Raw genomic sequence first — 17,610 nt, forward strand, 5'->3', positions numbered from 1 at the left:
TCTAAGCGAATCGCTCTCAAAGAAATAACTGATTCCATGAGCATCCGGTGTTGCTGTTGAAGGATGCTGAACAAGCAAAGGCATTTCTAAAGAAGAAAGGAGAAGCAGGGCATGAATTTGGGTGAAGGCAAAGTTCTGAATGATGCCACCAAAGGCAAAGATGCCACCAAAGGCAGAATCTCCCAAGAAAGACCATGTCCCCCATAAGGGGGCAGAGATTGGCGGGACCTTTTCAAACAGAAGCAACCCTGAACCATAATTGGTGGCTCACAGCTCCCCTCTACATACAGATCCATGGATTGCAATGGATTCCCCACCCACCCACCCCCCAATACTTTTTACGGGGAGCCCAAAGGAAAGCTCACCAACTTCTCTGGGATGGGAATATAGCGTTTTGTTCTGAGCATCCAATCTAAGCATCAAGTTCGTTGGAAAGCTAGCAAACCCCATTTATTAAGGAGCGGGCGAAGAGTTGCGCTGAATGCAACGGCACAAACGCAGGTTGACTTTTTCAGCACCGAAGTGAGTGGACAGCGTCGGACCCCCCCACACACACCCTCTGCGGGCCGCCAGCCGACCCAGCTCCAGCAATAATGACTGAAACCGTAGGGAGCGCTTTAACAATAACGCTTCCTATTATCTTTACAAGGCTGAACTGAAACTGCCCTTGCCGGATTGAAAGCAAAGCGAGCAAAGATTGCGAGTCTTTAACACCCCAACCCCAACGCGGAAAGTCATCCGGCATCCAGAGGTGTTTGCAAGGCAAGGAAAGTCTCCGGGTTGGGCTCGGCGGCTGCAGTTTGCGCCGAAAGTAACAGTAAGTCAATGTACCCATCTCGCCTCCGCCGCATTTTCACCAGGACTCAGCTAAGCGCTGCCCGCTATCCTGAGCCCCTGACCCGCGCGGGGCAGAGCGCCGCCGGGTTCCCCCCTTACCCATCGCTCCTCTGCAAGCGTGCCAGGAGGGGGCACTGGCTTGGGAACCCCCAGGTCGACATCAGTTGCCTTGGCCTTTGTCCTCTCTGCGGACTCCTGGGCTGCTTCGACGTGAGCTCGGCTATGCAACTCAGGGGGCGGGGAGGAGAAGGAGGAGGTGGGGGAGGAGGAGGAGGAGGAGGAGGGGGCAAGGGAGGCAGAGCTCAGGAAGGAGGAGGGGAGAGACCAGGCCAGTCCATCAAAACTGGAGGCGCAAGTTCTCGCGAGAGGGAGAACCGGTCGGGAGCCCCGGGATGTGGGCTCAGGTGGAAGCAGAGCGCATCTCCTGCCAGCCCGGGGGTAGAGCAGGCAGAAGAGTCGAGCGGCCCGGGTTGCAGGAAGGCTCGCCCTGCGCGCTCCCGGGGAGCTGCCAGCCTCAGTAGCTTCGGATGTGCTGCTGCGGCGGCGGGGGCGGCAGCCTGGCTGTGCTCGGCGCACAGAGAGCCCTTTCGCCCGGCGCGCTGGTGGCGCTAGGCGCGGATCTCCTCCTGGTCGCCGTTTCTCTCTTGCTCTCCACCCGCCGAGCCGCCACGATGATGTCCATGAACAGCAAGCAGCCCCACTTCGCCATGCACCCGACCCTGCCGGAGCACAAGTACCCTTCGCTTCACTCCAGCTCGGAAGCCATCCGGAGAGCATGTCTCCCAACTCCGCCGGTAAGAAAAGACGCGGCCAGCCGGACTTTCTTTCTTTTTTTTTTTTTTTACCCGGTTCTTATTCTCTCGCCTCCCCTGCACCCCACCCTCCCGCCCCCAACGAGCCCGGCGTCCTCGGTCCCTCCCGGCCCCCGCCGCACAGTGGGTGCCTTCCTGGCTTCAGCCGCAGCGGCTGCCTCGTGGCTTTCAGCCACCGCCTCCGCCCTTCTGGAGGGTTCGGTTGAAAAGGGGGCTTTCCTGCCCCTGAATTTTTTTCCCCCCCTGCTTCTTTTGCGGGGTCTCCTTCGAAATTGACCCGGCAAGTAAGGCCGAGGCAAGCCAATCGGTCTCCTCTGGCACCTTCGCTTTCGCCCTTTCTTGCTCTCCCTTTCCCGGCTCGCTGGCTCACGGAGGGCTCCCTCGAGTTCCCCCGCGGTGAAAAAAAAAAAAGAAAGAAAAAAGAAAAAGAAAAACTTCTTGGCTCTTCTCTCGCTTAACCAACTTGCCTGTTTTTTTCTCTCTTTCTCTCCCTTTTCTTCCTCCCGGTCCTCACTTTCCGTCCTCTCCTTCCCGCTGCTCCTCCGGCCAAAATGGTCCCCAAACCTTTACCCTCCGCGCTTCTCTCTCTCTCTCTCTTCACTGCATCCGTGCGCTCTCGGGTGGACCTTTCCTATTAATTTTCCCGCGGCCGTGAATTTTTTTTTTCTGCCGCTCATCCCACACGCCTCTGCTCCATCCCTTCTTCTCCTGCACCCCTCTGTCCCCCCACCACCCTTCCGCCTTTCTTTTCCGCCTCCCATCCGTCCTTTTCTCCTACACGGCAAAACAACTTTTCCCTTGAATTCCTTCGCCACCCGAACCTTTTCCCTGTCTTTTTTGGTTAACGCTTCCCGGCGGCTTGCTTCCCTCCCTCCCTCCCTCCTTTCCTTCTCGGGGATGCCTTCCTCTTCCCCCACCGTGGCCCCCTTTTTTCCCCCCTCTCCCTCGCTGCCCCGTTTCTCTTTGTCGGTTGTAGCTGCAGGGCAATCTCTTTGCCACCCTGGACGAGACGTTGCTGGCGCGGGCAGAGGCTCTAGCCGCCGTGGACATCGCCGTCTCGCAGGGCAAAAGCCACCCTTTCAAGCCGGACGCCACCTACCACACCATGAACAGCGTGCCCTGCACCTCCACCTCCACGGTGCCCTTGGGCCACCATCATCACCATCACCATCACCATCACCAGGCGCTGGAACCGGGCGACTTGCTGGAGCACATCACCTCCCCTTCGCTCGCGCTCATGTCCGGCGGCGGGGCGCACGAGGGGGCGGCCGGCGGGGGCGCAGGCGGCGGCGGCGGAGGAGGAGGAGGAGGAGGAGGGCTGATCTCCACGTCCGCCCACCCGCACTCCCACTCGCACATGCACGGCTTGAGCCACCTGGCGCACCCGGCGGCCGCTGCGGCCATGAATATGCCTTCAGGCCTGCCCCACCCGGGGCTGGTGGCGGCGGCTCACCACGGGGGCGCCGCCGGGCAAGCCGCCGCGGCCGCGGCCGCAGCTGCGGGCGCCGCCGGGCTGGCTTCCATCTGCGACTCGGACACGGACCCACGCGAGCTGGAGGCCTTCGCGGAGCGGTTCAAACAGCGGCGGATCAAGCTGGGCGTGACGCAGGCCGACGTGGGCTCGGCGCTGGCCAACCTCAAGATCCCCGGCGTGGGCTCGCTGAGCCAGAGTACCATCTGCCGCTTCGAGTCGCTCACGCTCTCGCACAACAACATGATCGCGCTCAAGCCCATCCTGCAGGCGTGGCTGGAGGAAGCCGAGGGGGCCCAGCGCGAGAAAATGAACAAGCCCGAGCTTTTCAACGGCGGCGAGAAGAAGCGCAAGCGGACTTCCATCGCTGCGCCGGAGAAGCGCTCCCTCGAGGCTTACTTCGCCGTCCAGCCGCGACCCTCCTCGGAGAAGATCGCCGCCATCGCCGAGAAATTGGACCTCAAAAAGAACGTGGTGCGAGTTTGGTTTTGCAACCAGAGACAGAAGCAAAAACGCATGAAATTCTCCGCCACCTACTAAAACCGGGCGTGAGTTAACTGCGGGGCTTGGTTAGATGCCCGGAGACGGACCGAGAAACTGAAACTTTTGAGTGGAAAGAGAGAGGAAAGTGAGAGAGACAGACAAACAAACACAAATACAAACACACACACACACACACACAAAAAACCCGAGCAGTCTCCCTCTCGGAATCCACCCACGCAAACTGACCTTGACCCCCGAGAAAGGACTCGCGCACAGCCCCCGCGAGACCTTGGCAGCCTGGGGAGGGGGGAGGGCGGAGGGCGGAGACTTTGGGGCAGGGGGAGGGGGCACCGAGGGGCGAGGGCTGCGCGGAGGGGGAGCAACTGAAGTTTGGGAAGCCAACGGACTTCTCCTTTGGACTAAAGACTCTTGGAGGGGAAATAATATTATTATTAATAATAATAATCGCTGGGGGACCAGGGACCTAGCGAAGCCCAGCGAGACGCTGCGGAGAATCCCGAGCCGAGGGCCGGTTCCGTACTCTCCTTTTTCCTTACCTTTTGCAGATTTGGAAAAGGAAAAAGGGGTTTGGGAGGGGCCGGGAAGGTTGGGGGCGAAGACAGAGAAGAGTTCATTTCTTGGGTCGGATCCCTTCGGAAAGGGAAGACGAATTGCAGCAGAAACACACCTAACACACACGCACAAACACACACTAGTATTGTAGACGAAACCACGAGGTCTTTTGCAGATGATGATGGTTATTCCGGTTATCATGATCGTTACGAAATTGCGGATTGACGCGGAAGGGAAATCTACCCGATGCGGAAATAGCGCTGGTTCGGCTTTCCTGGCTTTACATTATTGTTTTCGTTTTCAAGCATGAGTGTCCCTTTTGCTGTCACGCCAAGAATTTCTCCCTTTTGAATTGACGAAATGAATAGCTCCAATTCTTTCTTTCTTTCTTTCTTTGTTCGTTTGTTTGTTGCCGGAGAGGGGCTGGAAAAAAAAACAAAAAACACGGCTTTGAAAGGGGGCAGGATTTTGGTTAAGGACCCGCCAATGTATCCAAAGATCTTTGCTATTTCAGAATTAGTGATTCCCCCCCCCTCCCTCGCTTCCCCCAACCCACCTCCCCCACCCCTTAAGTGTAGGGAAAAACGACCCATGTTTGAAATGATTTCCGTCCGTAGTTGGTTTGGCGTTTAAGCGAAGTAAATTTCGAATTCTTAAAAAGATAGGAATGAAGTCCGTTCGGAAGACAGCCGAGTTGGCAACGGGGGGTGGGGGGTGGGGGGGGGAGGGGGGAGCGAATCGGATTTCCGTCCCTTTCATTAGTTGGTACTGCGGTATTAAGTCTTAAGCTTTTTGAAATGGAAACTTGGTTTTCCTATGGGGATAACTTGGGCTATGAGAGAGATGGGGGGCCGCTTTTCGTTAATTCAACCCGAGATGGAAGCTAAAATAACTTGGCAAAGTTCATCCCGAATCGATTAAGGGGGTTAAAAAAATTTGCTTTGTTTTGTTTTTCGGGGGGAAGGGGGGAGGAAGACGAGAAAAAGCAGCTTCCGCTCAGTCATAAACGCAGAGAAGCAAAAAATATCGAAAGCCATCCGTAGTTTTGCATCGTTTTGGGGTTTTCTCTCCCCCCCCCGCTCCGGAAGTCAGAAAGTCTATTTTTTGAAGAGTCACCAAGCAGCAGATCTTCGTGGCCTGATGAAGAAAAGCGCGTCATAATTGATAAACGGATGGGTCCAATTTTGAGACATAGTCAGAGCGATGCTCCGTGAAGGAGAAGAAGCAGGGAAAGCGGGTGGAAGGAGTGGAAATAAGTTGTCGCTTCTATAGAAAAGGCGTTAATCTCTGAAACGATGCTTTGATTTTTTTTTTTTTAAATGCAAAAGACAGTCAAGGAAGGGAGAAAAATGGGGAGGGGAGGGGGGGAAGGAAAGGGGCCTGAGCTTATGCATGCACACCCTGAAAAGGCACCGAAAAATTCAAGGATCAGGTCTTTGGAAGTGCGTTTGTTTGTTTATTGGTTTATTTACGCTTTAATAATTTATAACACGTGTTGAGGTTTTTTTTTTTAAGTGCATCATCGTTTGCAGAGCGAACATTCTGTGCATTTGAAGCCAAGCGCTAAAAAGTTAGAGTAGTTTCAAAAAGGTTCCCCCCCCACTCTTTTTTTTGTCTTCCATGATTTGTTTGTCTTTCTTTGTAAATGGGTGTGATTTCATACAGTCCAGCTGTTTGTTCTTTGACCAAAAAAACCCCCAAACCCCACACACGCAAGCATGCACACCTGCTCATACACACGTGGAGTCCATATGTCACGTTACTTGCATTTAAGTAGGGGTGTGTGTGTGTTTGTCTGGGTGTGTTTTAAATGCAGAACAAGCAACAAATGAGAAAGGCGTTTGTAAATATTTTCTTTAATGCACAGAGAGGTTAAAAGAGTTACAACCACGTGTCACTGAATATTCCATGTACGTTTGCTGAGCTTTCTCCTAGGTTGAGTCACGCTGATGTTTTTAATTTTTCAAAAGTTTTTAAGAGCCCTTAGAGGTACGCCTGTACACCAAATCTTACACTAGGGAGACGGATCCCAGCAAACCCCTACAAATAAAACAAACCTGGGGGAAAAAAACAAAACAACAACCAGAAAGTATTATTATAATTCATAATTTATTTGATTTACCTTGGAGGGGTTTCCCCCCACCCACCCCGAAACACGGCTGCTAAATATAATACATTAATAGCGAGGCTTTGAGCCCCCGAGGAGGAAAGACACTAAAATAAGACAAGACGAAGAGTCGACCAAAAAATAAAAAATAAAAAATTGAACAAATTGAGAGTTGTATTTTTCTGCTACATTCAGAAATCCTTACTATAAGATAGATCTTATGTGCGAATGGATGCTCTGAATAAAATGAACTATATAATTAGCTGCTGTGTGTTTTCTTGGTCCTTTTATTCGGTACCATGCTAAATCATGGAGTTTAAAGTTTAAGTGTTTTTTTTAACAAAAAAAATGCATTTTTTTTGCCTTTAAAAACAAAAAAGCCTTGATTTTGACCGCATCAGTAAAAAATACCAGTAATTGAAGCACGTCCCGATTAATCTATTGCGCTTAACGGTGAAATAACCACACTTGTTATCTTTGGTTTCCTTCAATGCAGGTGAAACTGGCGAAACTCACCTACCTTGTTTCCCCCAAAATAAGACATCCCCTGATAATAAACCCAATCGGGCTTTTGAGCGCATGGCAATAAGGCCAAGCGCTTATTTCAGGGTTCAAAAAAAAATATAAGACAGGGTCTTATTTTCGGGGAAACACGGCTACTTGGTCGCCCTGCCCCGCTCTGCCAGGCAATGGCTTTTAAATAATCCTAGAGACCCCAATCCGATTAAATTGAGCAGCTACGTCAGCCAGCTCTGCAATTCTCTTTTCTTGAAAAGAAGCAAATGCTGACAACCTTCAGAAACAGAGGGAATTGCTGTATATAGGTATATATTATATATATATAAGTCTTCCTTGTAAAGCCGCGCTAGATCAGATCCCTTCTAGCTGGAACTTCGGGGCTTCGGGGTCATTTTTTTCCAAAGAAATTATTGCTAAATCTGATGTAGGCGCTATTCCGGGGAGCTAGGGAGACGTGACTTCCGAAATTTGGATCGATTTCTCCGTGATGATTTAAATCTTTTTTAACCGGATCAGCTTCCGGTTTTTGACCGTAAAACCTCTGAACCAAGGGGGTTGTTGTAGCGTTGTCAAGAAGCACAACACCTTCTGAAGTTTGTGACTCTCATTTCTTCCCCCTCCCCCACCCCCGCCCACATTTTTTGGCACGCGGGGAGGAGTTGGGAACGCGAAAGACGGGCTTAAAAAGGTTTCTTTTTCCTCCTTTAGTTTTCTCCCCAAAACAAGCTTTCCTTCCTTCCTTCCTTCCTTCCTTCCTTCCTTCCTTCCTTCCTTCCTTCCTTCCTTCCTTTCTTTCTTTCTTTCTTTCTTCCTTCCTTCCTTCCTTCCTTCCTTCCTTCCTTCCTTTCTTTCTTTTTCGTTATGAACCCGCAATGTCATCTGATTTTTTTAAAATAAATAAATAATAATAAATGCATTTGTAAAATGACAATATTTTATACCTAAGTTTTATCAGATATCTTTTTTTTTTTTTTTTTGAAAATCAGGAATGACCAAATAAAATGAATATCGAATCATGCTTTTTTAAAACTTTTCCTTATCTGCTCTGTTCTCTCGGGTGGGACGCTAAGAGATTGGTGACCTTTGGTCTCTTTAAAATAAATACCATAAACAAGAGTTATATATATAAATATATAAATATATAAATATCTATACCTATAAATAACTATAGGTATAGATATAGATATAGATATCTGTTGGTCGAAAGGGAGGGGCTTAAATTCAGCATCCACCACACCTATCGAGAGATACAGATTTTGGTCAGAACAAATGACAAGCAGAAGGGTAATGAATAAATAAGACATTTGCAAGGCCCGCTAGAGTTCATATTGATTCGTGGTTGTAAAACCCAGCTGATAATTATTTGTTGGGGTGGGGTATATGTGCTGGATATAAGCTTATCGAAAACAGGGGTGAGCCTCACCGAATTCGGGCCCAGTTGTTCTCAGAATTTTCGGGCAGTAAAGATAGAGGAGGTGTCACTTGAGTATACGTACAAAACTTTCACTTTGTGAAAGTCCGAAGGAAGGAAGGAAGGAAAGAAGGAAAGAAGGAAGGAAGGAAGAAAGGAAGAAAGAAAGAAAGGAAGGAAGGAAGGAAGGAAAGAAAGAAGGAAAGAAGGAAGGAAGGAAGGAAGGAAGAAAGGAAGGAAGGAAGGAATCCATTTATTTCATTTTAAAAAGAGACGCTCCAATTTCCAAGTTGGAAACCATGCCTTTTCTAAATGCATCTTTTCCATTGGACAAGTGACTGGATTCTTAGGGACCAACTGGCGCCACCTCGCCGGGATTGGGAAGCGAGTTGTGTGCTTTGCCGCCCCCTCCCCCACCTCTTCTCAAGACAACCGTCCCAGCGCGTTGCAGAGTAGTAAGCCTGTTTCCGAGATGGCAACTCCCTTAGGAGGACCCAACGGCTTCCCACAATTCTCGGTGCTGAAGAAGTCGGAGCGTCTCACTGAAAGATTAAAAAAACTTCTTAACTCCTGAGTTAACCTGGCCTCGTTTTTTTTTTTAATTTGATTTATATGCCGCCTTTCTCTGGACGGCTTACAATGCGTTAAGCAATAGCCTTCATCTTTTTGTATATTTATACAAAGTCAGCTTATTGCCCCCACAATCTGGGTCCTCATTTTACCTACCTTAGAAAGGATGGAAGGCTGAGTCAACCTTGAGCCTTGGCGAGATTCGAACCTGCAGTAATTGCAGGCAGCTGGTCTTAATAACAGGGTGCTTTAGACCACTGTACTACCAAGGCTCTTTTGACTTGCTACCCAAAAGTAGGAATCGAGCTGCTTCCCCTAGGAGTTAAAGGTGTTTACAGCAGTGGTAAAATCCATTTTTTTTAACTATCGGTTCTGTTGGCGTGGCGTGGTGGGCGTGGCTTCGCAGGCGTCGTTTGGTGGGCGTGGCAGGAGAAGGATACTGCAAAATCTCCATTCCCACCCCACTCCTGGGGGAAGGATACTGCAAAATCGCCATTCCCACCCCCGATCTGGGACCAGCCAGAGGTGGTATTTGCCGGTTCTCCGAACTGCTCAAAATTTCCGCTACCGGTTCTCCAGAACCTGTCAGAACCTGCTGGATTTCACCCCTGGTTTAGAGCTGTCTGGAGGGCAGGGCTTCCCGTCACGTCGTAGGGCCGATACAGAACCGTTCGCAGAGGACTTAAATTCTCGAGCTTTGAAACTGAACGTCTGGAAGGGTCGGGTAAAAAGTATCTCGTTCCTCAATTGGGAAGGGGCGTCTCTTTGGCTCTTCGTCTGCGATTTCTCCCACCTCCCCCAGGGCCTTCACACACCGCCTCCCCACCCGCGGCAATCACATAAACCCCCCACCCCCATTTTAAATGGTCACCCCCTCCTTTCTCCGCCTTCCAACCCAGGTTTTCGGCTGAATTTCTGTTCTTTCTCGACATCGCTTTCAAGTTTTTTTTTTGCTTTAATTTATATGCCGCCCTTCTCCGGAGACTCAGGGCGGCTTACAATGCGTTAAGCAATAGCCTTCATACTTTTGTATATTTATACAAAGTCATCTTATTGCCCCCACAATCTGGGTCCTCATTTCACCTACCTTAGAAAGGATGGAAGGCTGAGTCAACCTTGAGCCTGGTGAGATTTGAATTTGAGATTAGACCTTCCCTTAAACCAGTTAACCAAGAGATAAGAGTTGGAATTGTGTTCTCTTTCTGTGTTTCCCCCTTTATCTTCGTCTCAGCCCTCTCACCGGCTACAGGTAGTCCTCGATTTACAACAGTGGATTTAGTGACCGTTCAAAGTTACAACTGCACTGAAAAATGCGACTTATGACCATTTTTCACACTTACAACCGGGACCGTTGAGGCGTCTCTGTTCTGGTTATGTGAACGAAATCCAGATGCTTGGCAACTGGCATGTGTTTATGACGGTTGCAGTGTCCCAAGGTCACGTGATAAGCTTTGGCCACCTTCTGACAAGCAAAGGAGGAAGCCAGGCTCACTTAATAACCATGTTACTAACTTAATAACTGCATTGATTCACTTAACAACAGCAGGTCATAAAAGTGAGGGGAAAAAAAACCCCTCACTTAACAAATGTTTCCTTTAGCAAACATTTTGGGCTCAATTATGGTCATCAATTGAGGATTGATGACCATGGAGCCTGGATAGCTCTGCAGACTAAGCACTGTAATTTAACACCAGCTCTCTGCAATTAAAGTAAGTTCGAATCTTGCCAGGCTCAAGGTTGACTCAGCCTTCCATCCTTTCTAAGGTAGGTGAAATGAGGACCCAGTTTGTGGGGGCAATAAGCTGACTTTGTATAAATATACAAAAGTATGAAGGCTATTGCTTAACGCATTGTAAGCCGCCCTGAGTCTCCGGAGAAGGGTGGCATATAAATCAAATAATAAAAAAAAATTATCTGCAGGAAGCCACATTTGATCCCAGTACAAAAAGGCGATATTTTCCTACGCCGGTGCAAGAAATTGTCCCCAAATCCAGACGGATGAAATAGATTCTCATCGTGGTCCTTGATAGAAAGAAAGAAAGAAAGAAAGAAAGAAAGAAAGAAAGCTCTGAATCCCATTTCTTTCCCTCCCCCGGAACGATTCCTCCGTGCCAAGAAACGAAATATTCATCCGATTCCAAAGCTTCCCATTTTAATAGAGAGGCGCGCCTCCTTTATAACTTCACCTGCTCCTTCTTTCCTTTTTCCTCGGTTAAAAAGGGAGATCCCTAATTGATTACCTCTGCCCGCGCCGCAAACATCCCCCCTTACTCCTGGGAACCTGCTCCCATCCCCTCGACAAGTCTCCGATGAGCATTAATTAATCTGTGTTTTAAAAGGTTGATAAAATATTAGTGCTTCTCCTGCGCCCAGGCCCGGGAAATTGGGCGGGGAGCCAAGGGGAAAAAAAAAAAATAAAATAAAAAATAAAGGTACGGTATAGGAGAGACGGCTCCGCCGAGCCAATCGCGCGCCTTTCCCCTCCAATGGCTGCAAACACAATTACCCCGCCGCCCTCTGCATAATTCATGGGCTGAGATTTGGAAAATTAATAAAATGAATTATAACAAGAGGCTAATTAAAAACTTTAGTAATTGTTGTCGAGGCGGCTTGATGGGAGGCGTGCTTCCGCCGGGCGCCCCTCGCCTTTCTTTAAAAGAAAGTTGGTGGGATTAATATTAATATTAGTACTGCTAACAGTTGGGCGGGAGGGAAGGTCCCGGGCGGAGGGAGGGACGGCTTTCTAGGCGTCTTTTGCGGGCGAAGAAAAGAGTCGAGGTTAGGACGACGGATTTACAGGGGTTTTCCCCCCCCGCCCCCGACTTCTTTGGGAATTTGATTCCAAGAGGAGGGGCCAGTATGGAAACTGGACTCAAGTTGCGGCTTCGATCAAAACAAAGGACCTGAGCGCTTATTAACAAAATGGGCTTTTACTCCGAACCTCACCCCCTTGTCCACGTGAAAAAAAAAATACTACAATATTTCAATCAGCACGCATCGTGTTTATTCCAAAAGAAAGCTTATTATTCCAGTTTATTTGTCTATGATTCTTCAGAATCCCAAAATAACAATTTCATAATTATGGTATTAAAGGTAGCTTTGTAGTAATCTAAATTCATTCCCCTTCCTTCCTTCCTTCCTTCCTTCCTTCCTTCCTTCCTTCCTTCCTTCCTTCCTTCCTTCCTTTCCTCCCTCCCTCCCTCCCTTTCCTTCTTTCTTTCCTCCTTCCCTCTCCCTCTCTTCCTCCCTCCCTCCCTCCCACCCTTTCCTTCTTTCCTTCCTTCTCTTTTCCTTCCTTTCCTTCCTTCCTTCCTTCCCTCCCTCCCTCCCTTTCCTTCTTTCTTTCCTCCTTCCCTCTCCCTCTCTTCCTCCCTCCCTCCCTCCCTTTCCTTCTTTCCTTCCTTCTCTTTTCCTTCCTTTCCTTCCTTCCTTCCCTCCCTCCCTTTCCTTCTTTCTTTCCTCCTTCCCTCTCCCTCTCTTCCTCCCTCCCTCCCTTTCCTTCTTTCCTTCCTTCTCTTTTCCTTCTTTTCCTTCCTTCCTTCCCTCCCTCCCTCCCTTTCCTTCTTTCTTTCCTCCTTCCCTCCCCCATCTTCCTCCCTCCCTCCCTTCCCTTCTTTCCTTCCTTCTCTTTTCCTTCCTTTCCTTCTTTCCTTCCTTCTCTTCCTTCTGTCCTTCCTTCCTCTCTCTCTCCCTTCCTCCATCCCTTCCCTTCCCTCTCCAGTCTTCTCTTTCTTTCTCTCTTTCTCTCTTTCTATCCTTTCTCCCATCCACTGGTTACCACCTTCCCAAGAGATGAAATAAGCTAAGGGGACCTAATTGTTCTTCTACGAATCCCCGCCAAGAACGCTAAGGGCAAGATATCCTGGCGGTTGTGGTGGAAAAGCTTGAGGCTGCCTGCTCTACTCCCAGCCCTGTTCCTCTTTGCAAAACGAGAGGCGCGCCTTGCCTCTGTGCGTTAAGTCACCGTCCACCTTAAAACGCCCTTGCCCAGCACATCTGCGGAAGGTGGCGAGAACAGATTGTGGCCGTAAGAGACGGAAGTTCTGGTTCTCCCGCGAGTAATCTGGCGCCTTCCTGCTCACTGTAACTTTCCAGAGACTCACCTTTCAAAGAGTCCCAGCCCTGAATACTCCCAGCCCGGATCCCGCGAGCAAGCAGGGATCCCTTTCAGCCTCTCTCCTACCCCTCCTCCTCCTCTTCTGTTAAGGGGTGCATCTTTAGGCGCAGGCGGTGAAGGGAGCTGAGCGGAGGAAGCAATCCACTTGACTCAACCTCGCTTATGTCCAGTTAATTTGAGAACGAAGGATCAACAAACAACGTCCTTCCTCCTCCCCCCCTTCACAAAACAACCCTAACCAAGCTTGACACGTCCGCTTTCCCATGCACTGGGCAGGGGATGTATGAATCGAGCCCTTTGCGGGGATCTGCAGTCACTGGGCAAGGGGGTTCCAGATAGAGCGCCGGTATGTGGTATAAAGCAGGGGTGAAATCCGGTAGTTTCTGACAGATTCTGGAGAACCGGTAGCGGAAATTTTGAGTAGTTCGGAGAACCGGCAAATACCACCTCTGGTTGGCCCCAGAGTGGGGAGGGAATGGAGATTTTGCAATATCCTTCCCCCAGGAGTAGGGAACGAATGGGCATTTTGCAGTGTCCTTCCCCTGGAGTGGGGTGGGAATGGGGATTTTGCAGTATTCTTTCCCTGGAGTGGGCTGGGAATGGAGATTTTGCAGTATTCTTTCCCTGCCACGCCTACCACGCCACACCACGCCCACCAAGCCACACCCACAGAACCGGTAGTAAAAAAAAATTGGATTTCACCACTGGTATAAAGCCGATCTAATTGTGGTTGGGAAGAGAACGGGCGCTACAATCAACATTTCTTGATAGGTGAGGTAGTCTTACTTGTCCTCATTTGTCGGTTGCTGCGCTGAAACATCGTGGGAAAGAGTCGGAGAGGAGCCAGGGGAAATAGGCTCGGGCAAAACGAAGTGGGCATCTATTGAGATCAACCCCACTAGAGGGCCCTGAGCTGGACAGATTTTTGTTTGGGGGAGCACAAAAGTTTTGGGACTTTGGAGGTCTGGTGGAAGCCTTATTATGGAGCCACCCTCAAATGTTTGGAAGTTTGGGAAAAAAGGGGAAACCAGTAAATGTCAATCCCAAAGGTGCTTTTTCGAGAGGGGCAACTGGACTTCCTTGTTTTTCTTTGAAGACTTTTCGCTTCTCATCCAAGAAGCTGAAGAAGAAGCTTCTTGGACGAGAAGCGAAAGGCCTTCAAGGAAAAAGAAAGAAACTCCAGTTGCCTCTTGAAAAAGCACCTTTGGGACAACCTTTGGGACAACCTGGATGACTGAGAATCTCTACAGACAGTAAATGTTGAGTGGTTGCATTCTATTCAAGCTTTTTTCCTAATTTCTCTCCAACTTCGCTCTCCATGGTACTACCTTGAAAGGGACTTAATTTTCCCATTGACTGCTAGCTAGTTTGTGAAGGCCCTTCTTGGATTGAGTTCTCTGGGGCGGGGTCTGGTGGAGCAGCCAAAGCTCTGCTTTATCAACATTGCTTGGCTGTGGTTAACAGGTGCCTCATTTTTTCTTCCTGAAGCGGTTTAAGTTCAGCAGAATTTTTAAAAAGTATGTAAAAAGCTCTGGTAATCCTATAGATGTCTGCTAATACCGGTAGGAGGCCATTGAGCTCAATTAGTTTCACTACCCAATAGTAAAGTGAGTGTTCTTGGAGTGTTCTTGTTGATCCTTGGCAACTGCCTGGATTAGTCCCCATATCTTTCTTGGTAAGATTCCTTTCCTTTCCTTTCCTTTCCTTTCCTTTCCTTTCCTTTCCTTTCCTTTCCTTTCCTTTCCTTTCCTTTCCTTTCCTTTCCTTTCCTTTCCTTTTTTCCTTTCCTTTCCTTTCCTTTCCTTTCCTTTCCTTTCCTTTCCTTTCCTTTCCTTTCCTCTCCTCTCCTCTCCTCTCCTCTCCTCTCCTCTCCTCTCCTCTCCTCTCCCCTCCCCTCCCTTCCCTTCCCCTCCCCTCCCCTCCCTTTCCTTTCCTTTCCTTTCCCTTTCCTTCCCTTCCCGTCCTCTCCTCTCTCCTTTTCTCTCTCCTTTCCTTACTTTCTCCTTTTCCTTCCTTTCCTTTCCTCTCCTTTCCTCTTTCCTTTCCTTTCCCTTTCCCTTTTTTCTTTCCTTATCTGTCCTCTTTCCTTTCCTCTTTCCTTTCCCCTTTCCTTATCTTTTCTTCCCCTTCCTCTTCCTCTTCCCCTTCCCCTTTCCCTTCCTCTTTCCTTTCCTCTTTCCTTTCCTTACTTTCTCCTTCCCCTTCCCCTCCCCTCCCCTCCCTTTCCTTTCCCTCCTCTCCCCTCTCTCTTCCCCTCTCTCTTTCTTTCAAGTGGTTTGCCATTGCCTCTTTCCTAGGCTGACAGAAAATGATTGGCTCAAGGCCACAGGCTTCATGCCTAAGTAAGGGACTATAACTCACAGCCTCCTGAGTTCTAGCCTCAACCACTACACCACCTGGTTTAGCACCCAGTGCATCTAAATTCCTTTGTTCAGCAATCTGGTTTCCTGCTTGTGTCGTGGGGAAGCTTGGATTCCAATGGAATCCATGAGTTGTAGATATGCAGACCTTGAGCTGGACCGAATCAAAGAAGTTTTTTGCTGGCTTGCACTGTTATTATCTTGCAGATGAAATCCATACTGCAGAAGCAAAATAATGAGGCAGGACCACAAATTTCAAGCAGTGCTACTACTGCTACTACTAAACGAAAGAACATGTCTGAGTAGAGGACACTTATTCATTAATGGTATATACAATCAGTTTGTGACCAGGATGCATACATGGTAGATGTCTGTCAATCTGCTTTAGTGAAGCAGCAAAGATGGCAGGAAAGCTTGAAGCTATTTTTTTTTAAAACACAAATGAGGTTGCTAACCCATTATTTAAAAGCCTACTACAACAATCCTTTGAGGTAGGCTGGATTCAGAGGCTGAAAATCTCTGGTTGGGGATAGACCTGAATCTGTCCTAGCTCGGTACCTTTAAGTATGGTTTGGTTGCATTCACATGACACTTTAATTTCCTGATTACATATGCCACATATGATAATATGATACATATTATTTTAAAAAAAAGATGCAGAGACTCTGGAAAGAGTGCAGAAAAGAGCAACAAAGACGGTTAGTGGGCTGCAGGCTAAAACATACGAATAAAGGATTGCAGGAATTGGGTATGTTTACTGAAAAGAAGGACTAGGGATGACATGATAACAGTGTACCAATATTTGATGGGCTGCCATAAAGAAGAGGGGATCAACTTATTTTCCAAAGCACCAGAAGGCAAGACAAGAAACAATGGGTGGAAACTAACCAAGGAGAGAAGCAACCTGGAATTAAGGAGAAACTTCCTAACAGTGAGAACAATTAACCAGTGGAACAGAACTTGCCTTCAGAAGTTGTGGGTCACCTCCATCACCGGAGGCTTCTAAGAGAAGACTGGACAGGCACTGGACTAGAAGATCTCCAACTCTGGAGGTCCAACTCTGTTATTCTGTTACTGATCCACAAACCGACAATGTGTCCGGATTTCTGTAACATGCTGTTTGCATTAACTTGTGATTCAGTGGCTCATGGAAGCAGAGTCTATATCGCTTCTTGTTAAAATAAAGCATTCACCTGACTTAAAAGGACAGAATCCCTGATCAGCCCCCACAGATGATAAACACTTACCTTCTATCCTTTGGTTTTTAATTTAAAAAAATAAGTTCAGCGGGCAAAGTTCAGTTCAGAAACCATCCTCGACAAGAGACAGCAGTTCTACTGCTTCCAGTAGAACCACAAAAGGAAGATGGAGGCGTCAAGGCACAATAAATGGCACTTGAATAATGCAGCACAACTTTAAATAGAATCAGCCCCATCAGGTTTGGGAATGTGGATTGTGCACTGGCCAATTGTTCAATTATTTTTGAAGGTTAACCTGCTTGGGATAACTTTCCTTCACCTTGCACCCTTCCAGATAGGCCGAGCTTCAGTTCCAATAAACATAGGGACGGAAGGTCAAGCTATCTAAAAGAAATCCGAAGACTGGACAAAGACTTACGCAGAAAGGAATCGGGTTGCCAAATGTAAAATGGAAATCAATAATTGTCTATGGAGGTTCTGAATCATTCAGGTTACCGTTATCCAAAAGGTGTTTTCATTTTTTCTCCTTAAAGGCAACTAGGCTTTCTTGATTTGAACATCTTTAAGAAAAATCAAGAAAGTCCAGTTGCCTTTAGATCAAATAATAATAATAATAACACCTTCGGGGCACAATCGACACACACACATGCACAGAAAAACAGATATAAACAATATTTATCACCAGTGGTGAAATCCATTTTTTTTACTACTGGTTCTGTGGGCGTGGCTTGGTGGGCATGGCAGGGGAAGGATACTGCAAAATCTCCATTCCCTCCCCCACTCCAGGGGGAAGGATATTGCAAAATCTCCATTCCCTCCCCCACTCCAGGGGGAAGGATATTGCAAAATCTCCAGGGGATTTCAACCCTGCTTATCACTGAGGTCAAGTCACACACCCATCCCTGAATTGGCTGGAGAGAAAGATCAAAGATCAAAGGAAGAAGTATGAAGTGTTAAGTTTATGGGCTCTGGAGGTTTTAAGGCAGGGTAGACAACCTGGTGAGCTTCAAATATTTTGGGACAGAAATGATGAGAAGGAGTTGAAAGCAGCTTGGGGGAGATTCTATTTTAGAAAATGATTTGCTGGTACATTTCTGTCCCTTTCAAAGGTGCTTTTTCAGGAGGCAACTGGACTTTCTTCTTCTTTTTTC

The 17,610-nt window shown here is 48.2% G+C and overlaps 1 protein-coding gene across 1 annotated transcript; it reads left to right on the forward strand.

Moving 5' to 3' along the window:
• The first annotated feature begins 1,230 nt into the window (after window positions 1-1,230).
• POU4F1 (POU class 4 homeobox 1) lies at window positions 1,231-3,900 on the forward strand. Its single transcript, XM_034420246.2, has 2 exons — window positions 1,231-1,631; window positions 2,626-3,900. The coding sequence occupies exons 1-2, from the start codon at window positions 1,365-1,367 to the stop codon at window positions 3,658-3,660; spliced, it is 1,302 nt and encodes a 433-aa protein (XP_034276137.1). The 5' UTR covers window positions 1,231-1,364; the 3' UTR covers window positions 3,661-3,900.
• The last annotated feature ends 13,710 nt before the right edge of the window (window positions 3,901-17,610 follow it).

This window comes from Pantherophis guttatus, chromosome 5, assembly GCF_059756535.1.
Source record: "Pantherophis guttatus breed Tessera chromosome 5, ASM5975653v1, whole genome shotgun sequence".
Classification (NCBI taxonomy): domain Eukaryota; kingdom Metazoa; phylum Chordata; class Lepidosauria; order Squamata; family Colubridae; genus Pantherophis; species Pantherophis guttatus.

Excerpts from the sequence above, each read along its gene's own strand:
- POU4F1 (XM_034420246.2), top strand. The coding sequence starts at position 1,365 with ATGTGCTGCTGCGGCGGCGGGGGCGGCAGCCTGGCTGTGCTCGGCGCA. Across the intron at positions 1,632-2,625 it reads CATGTCTCCCAACTCCGCCG|CTGCAGGGCAATCTCTTTGC; the intron begins GTAAGAAAAGAC and ends TGTCGGTTGTAG.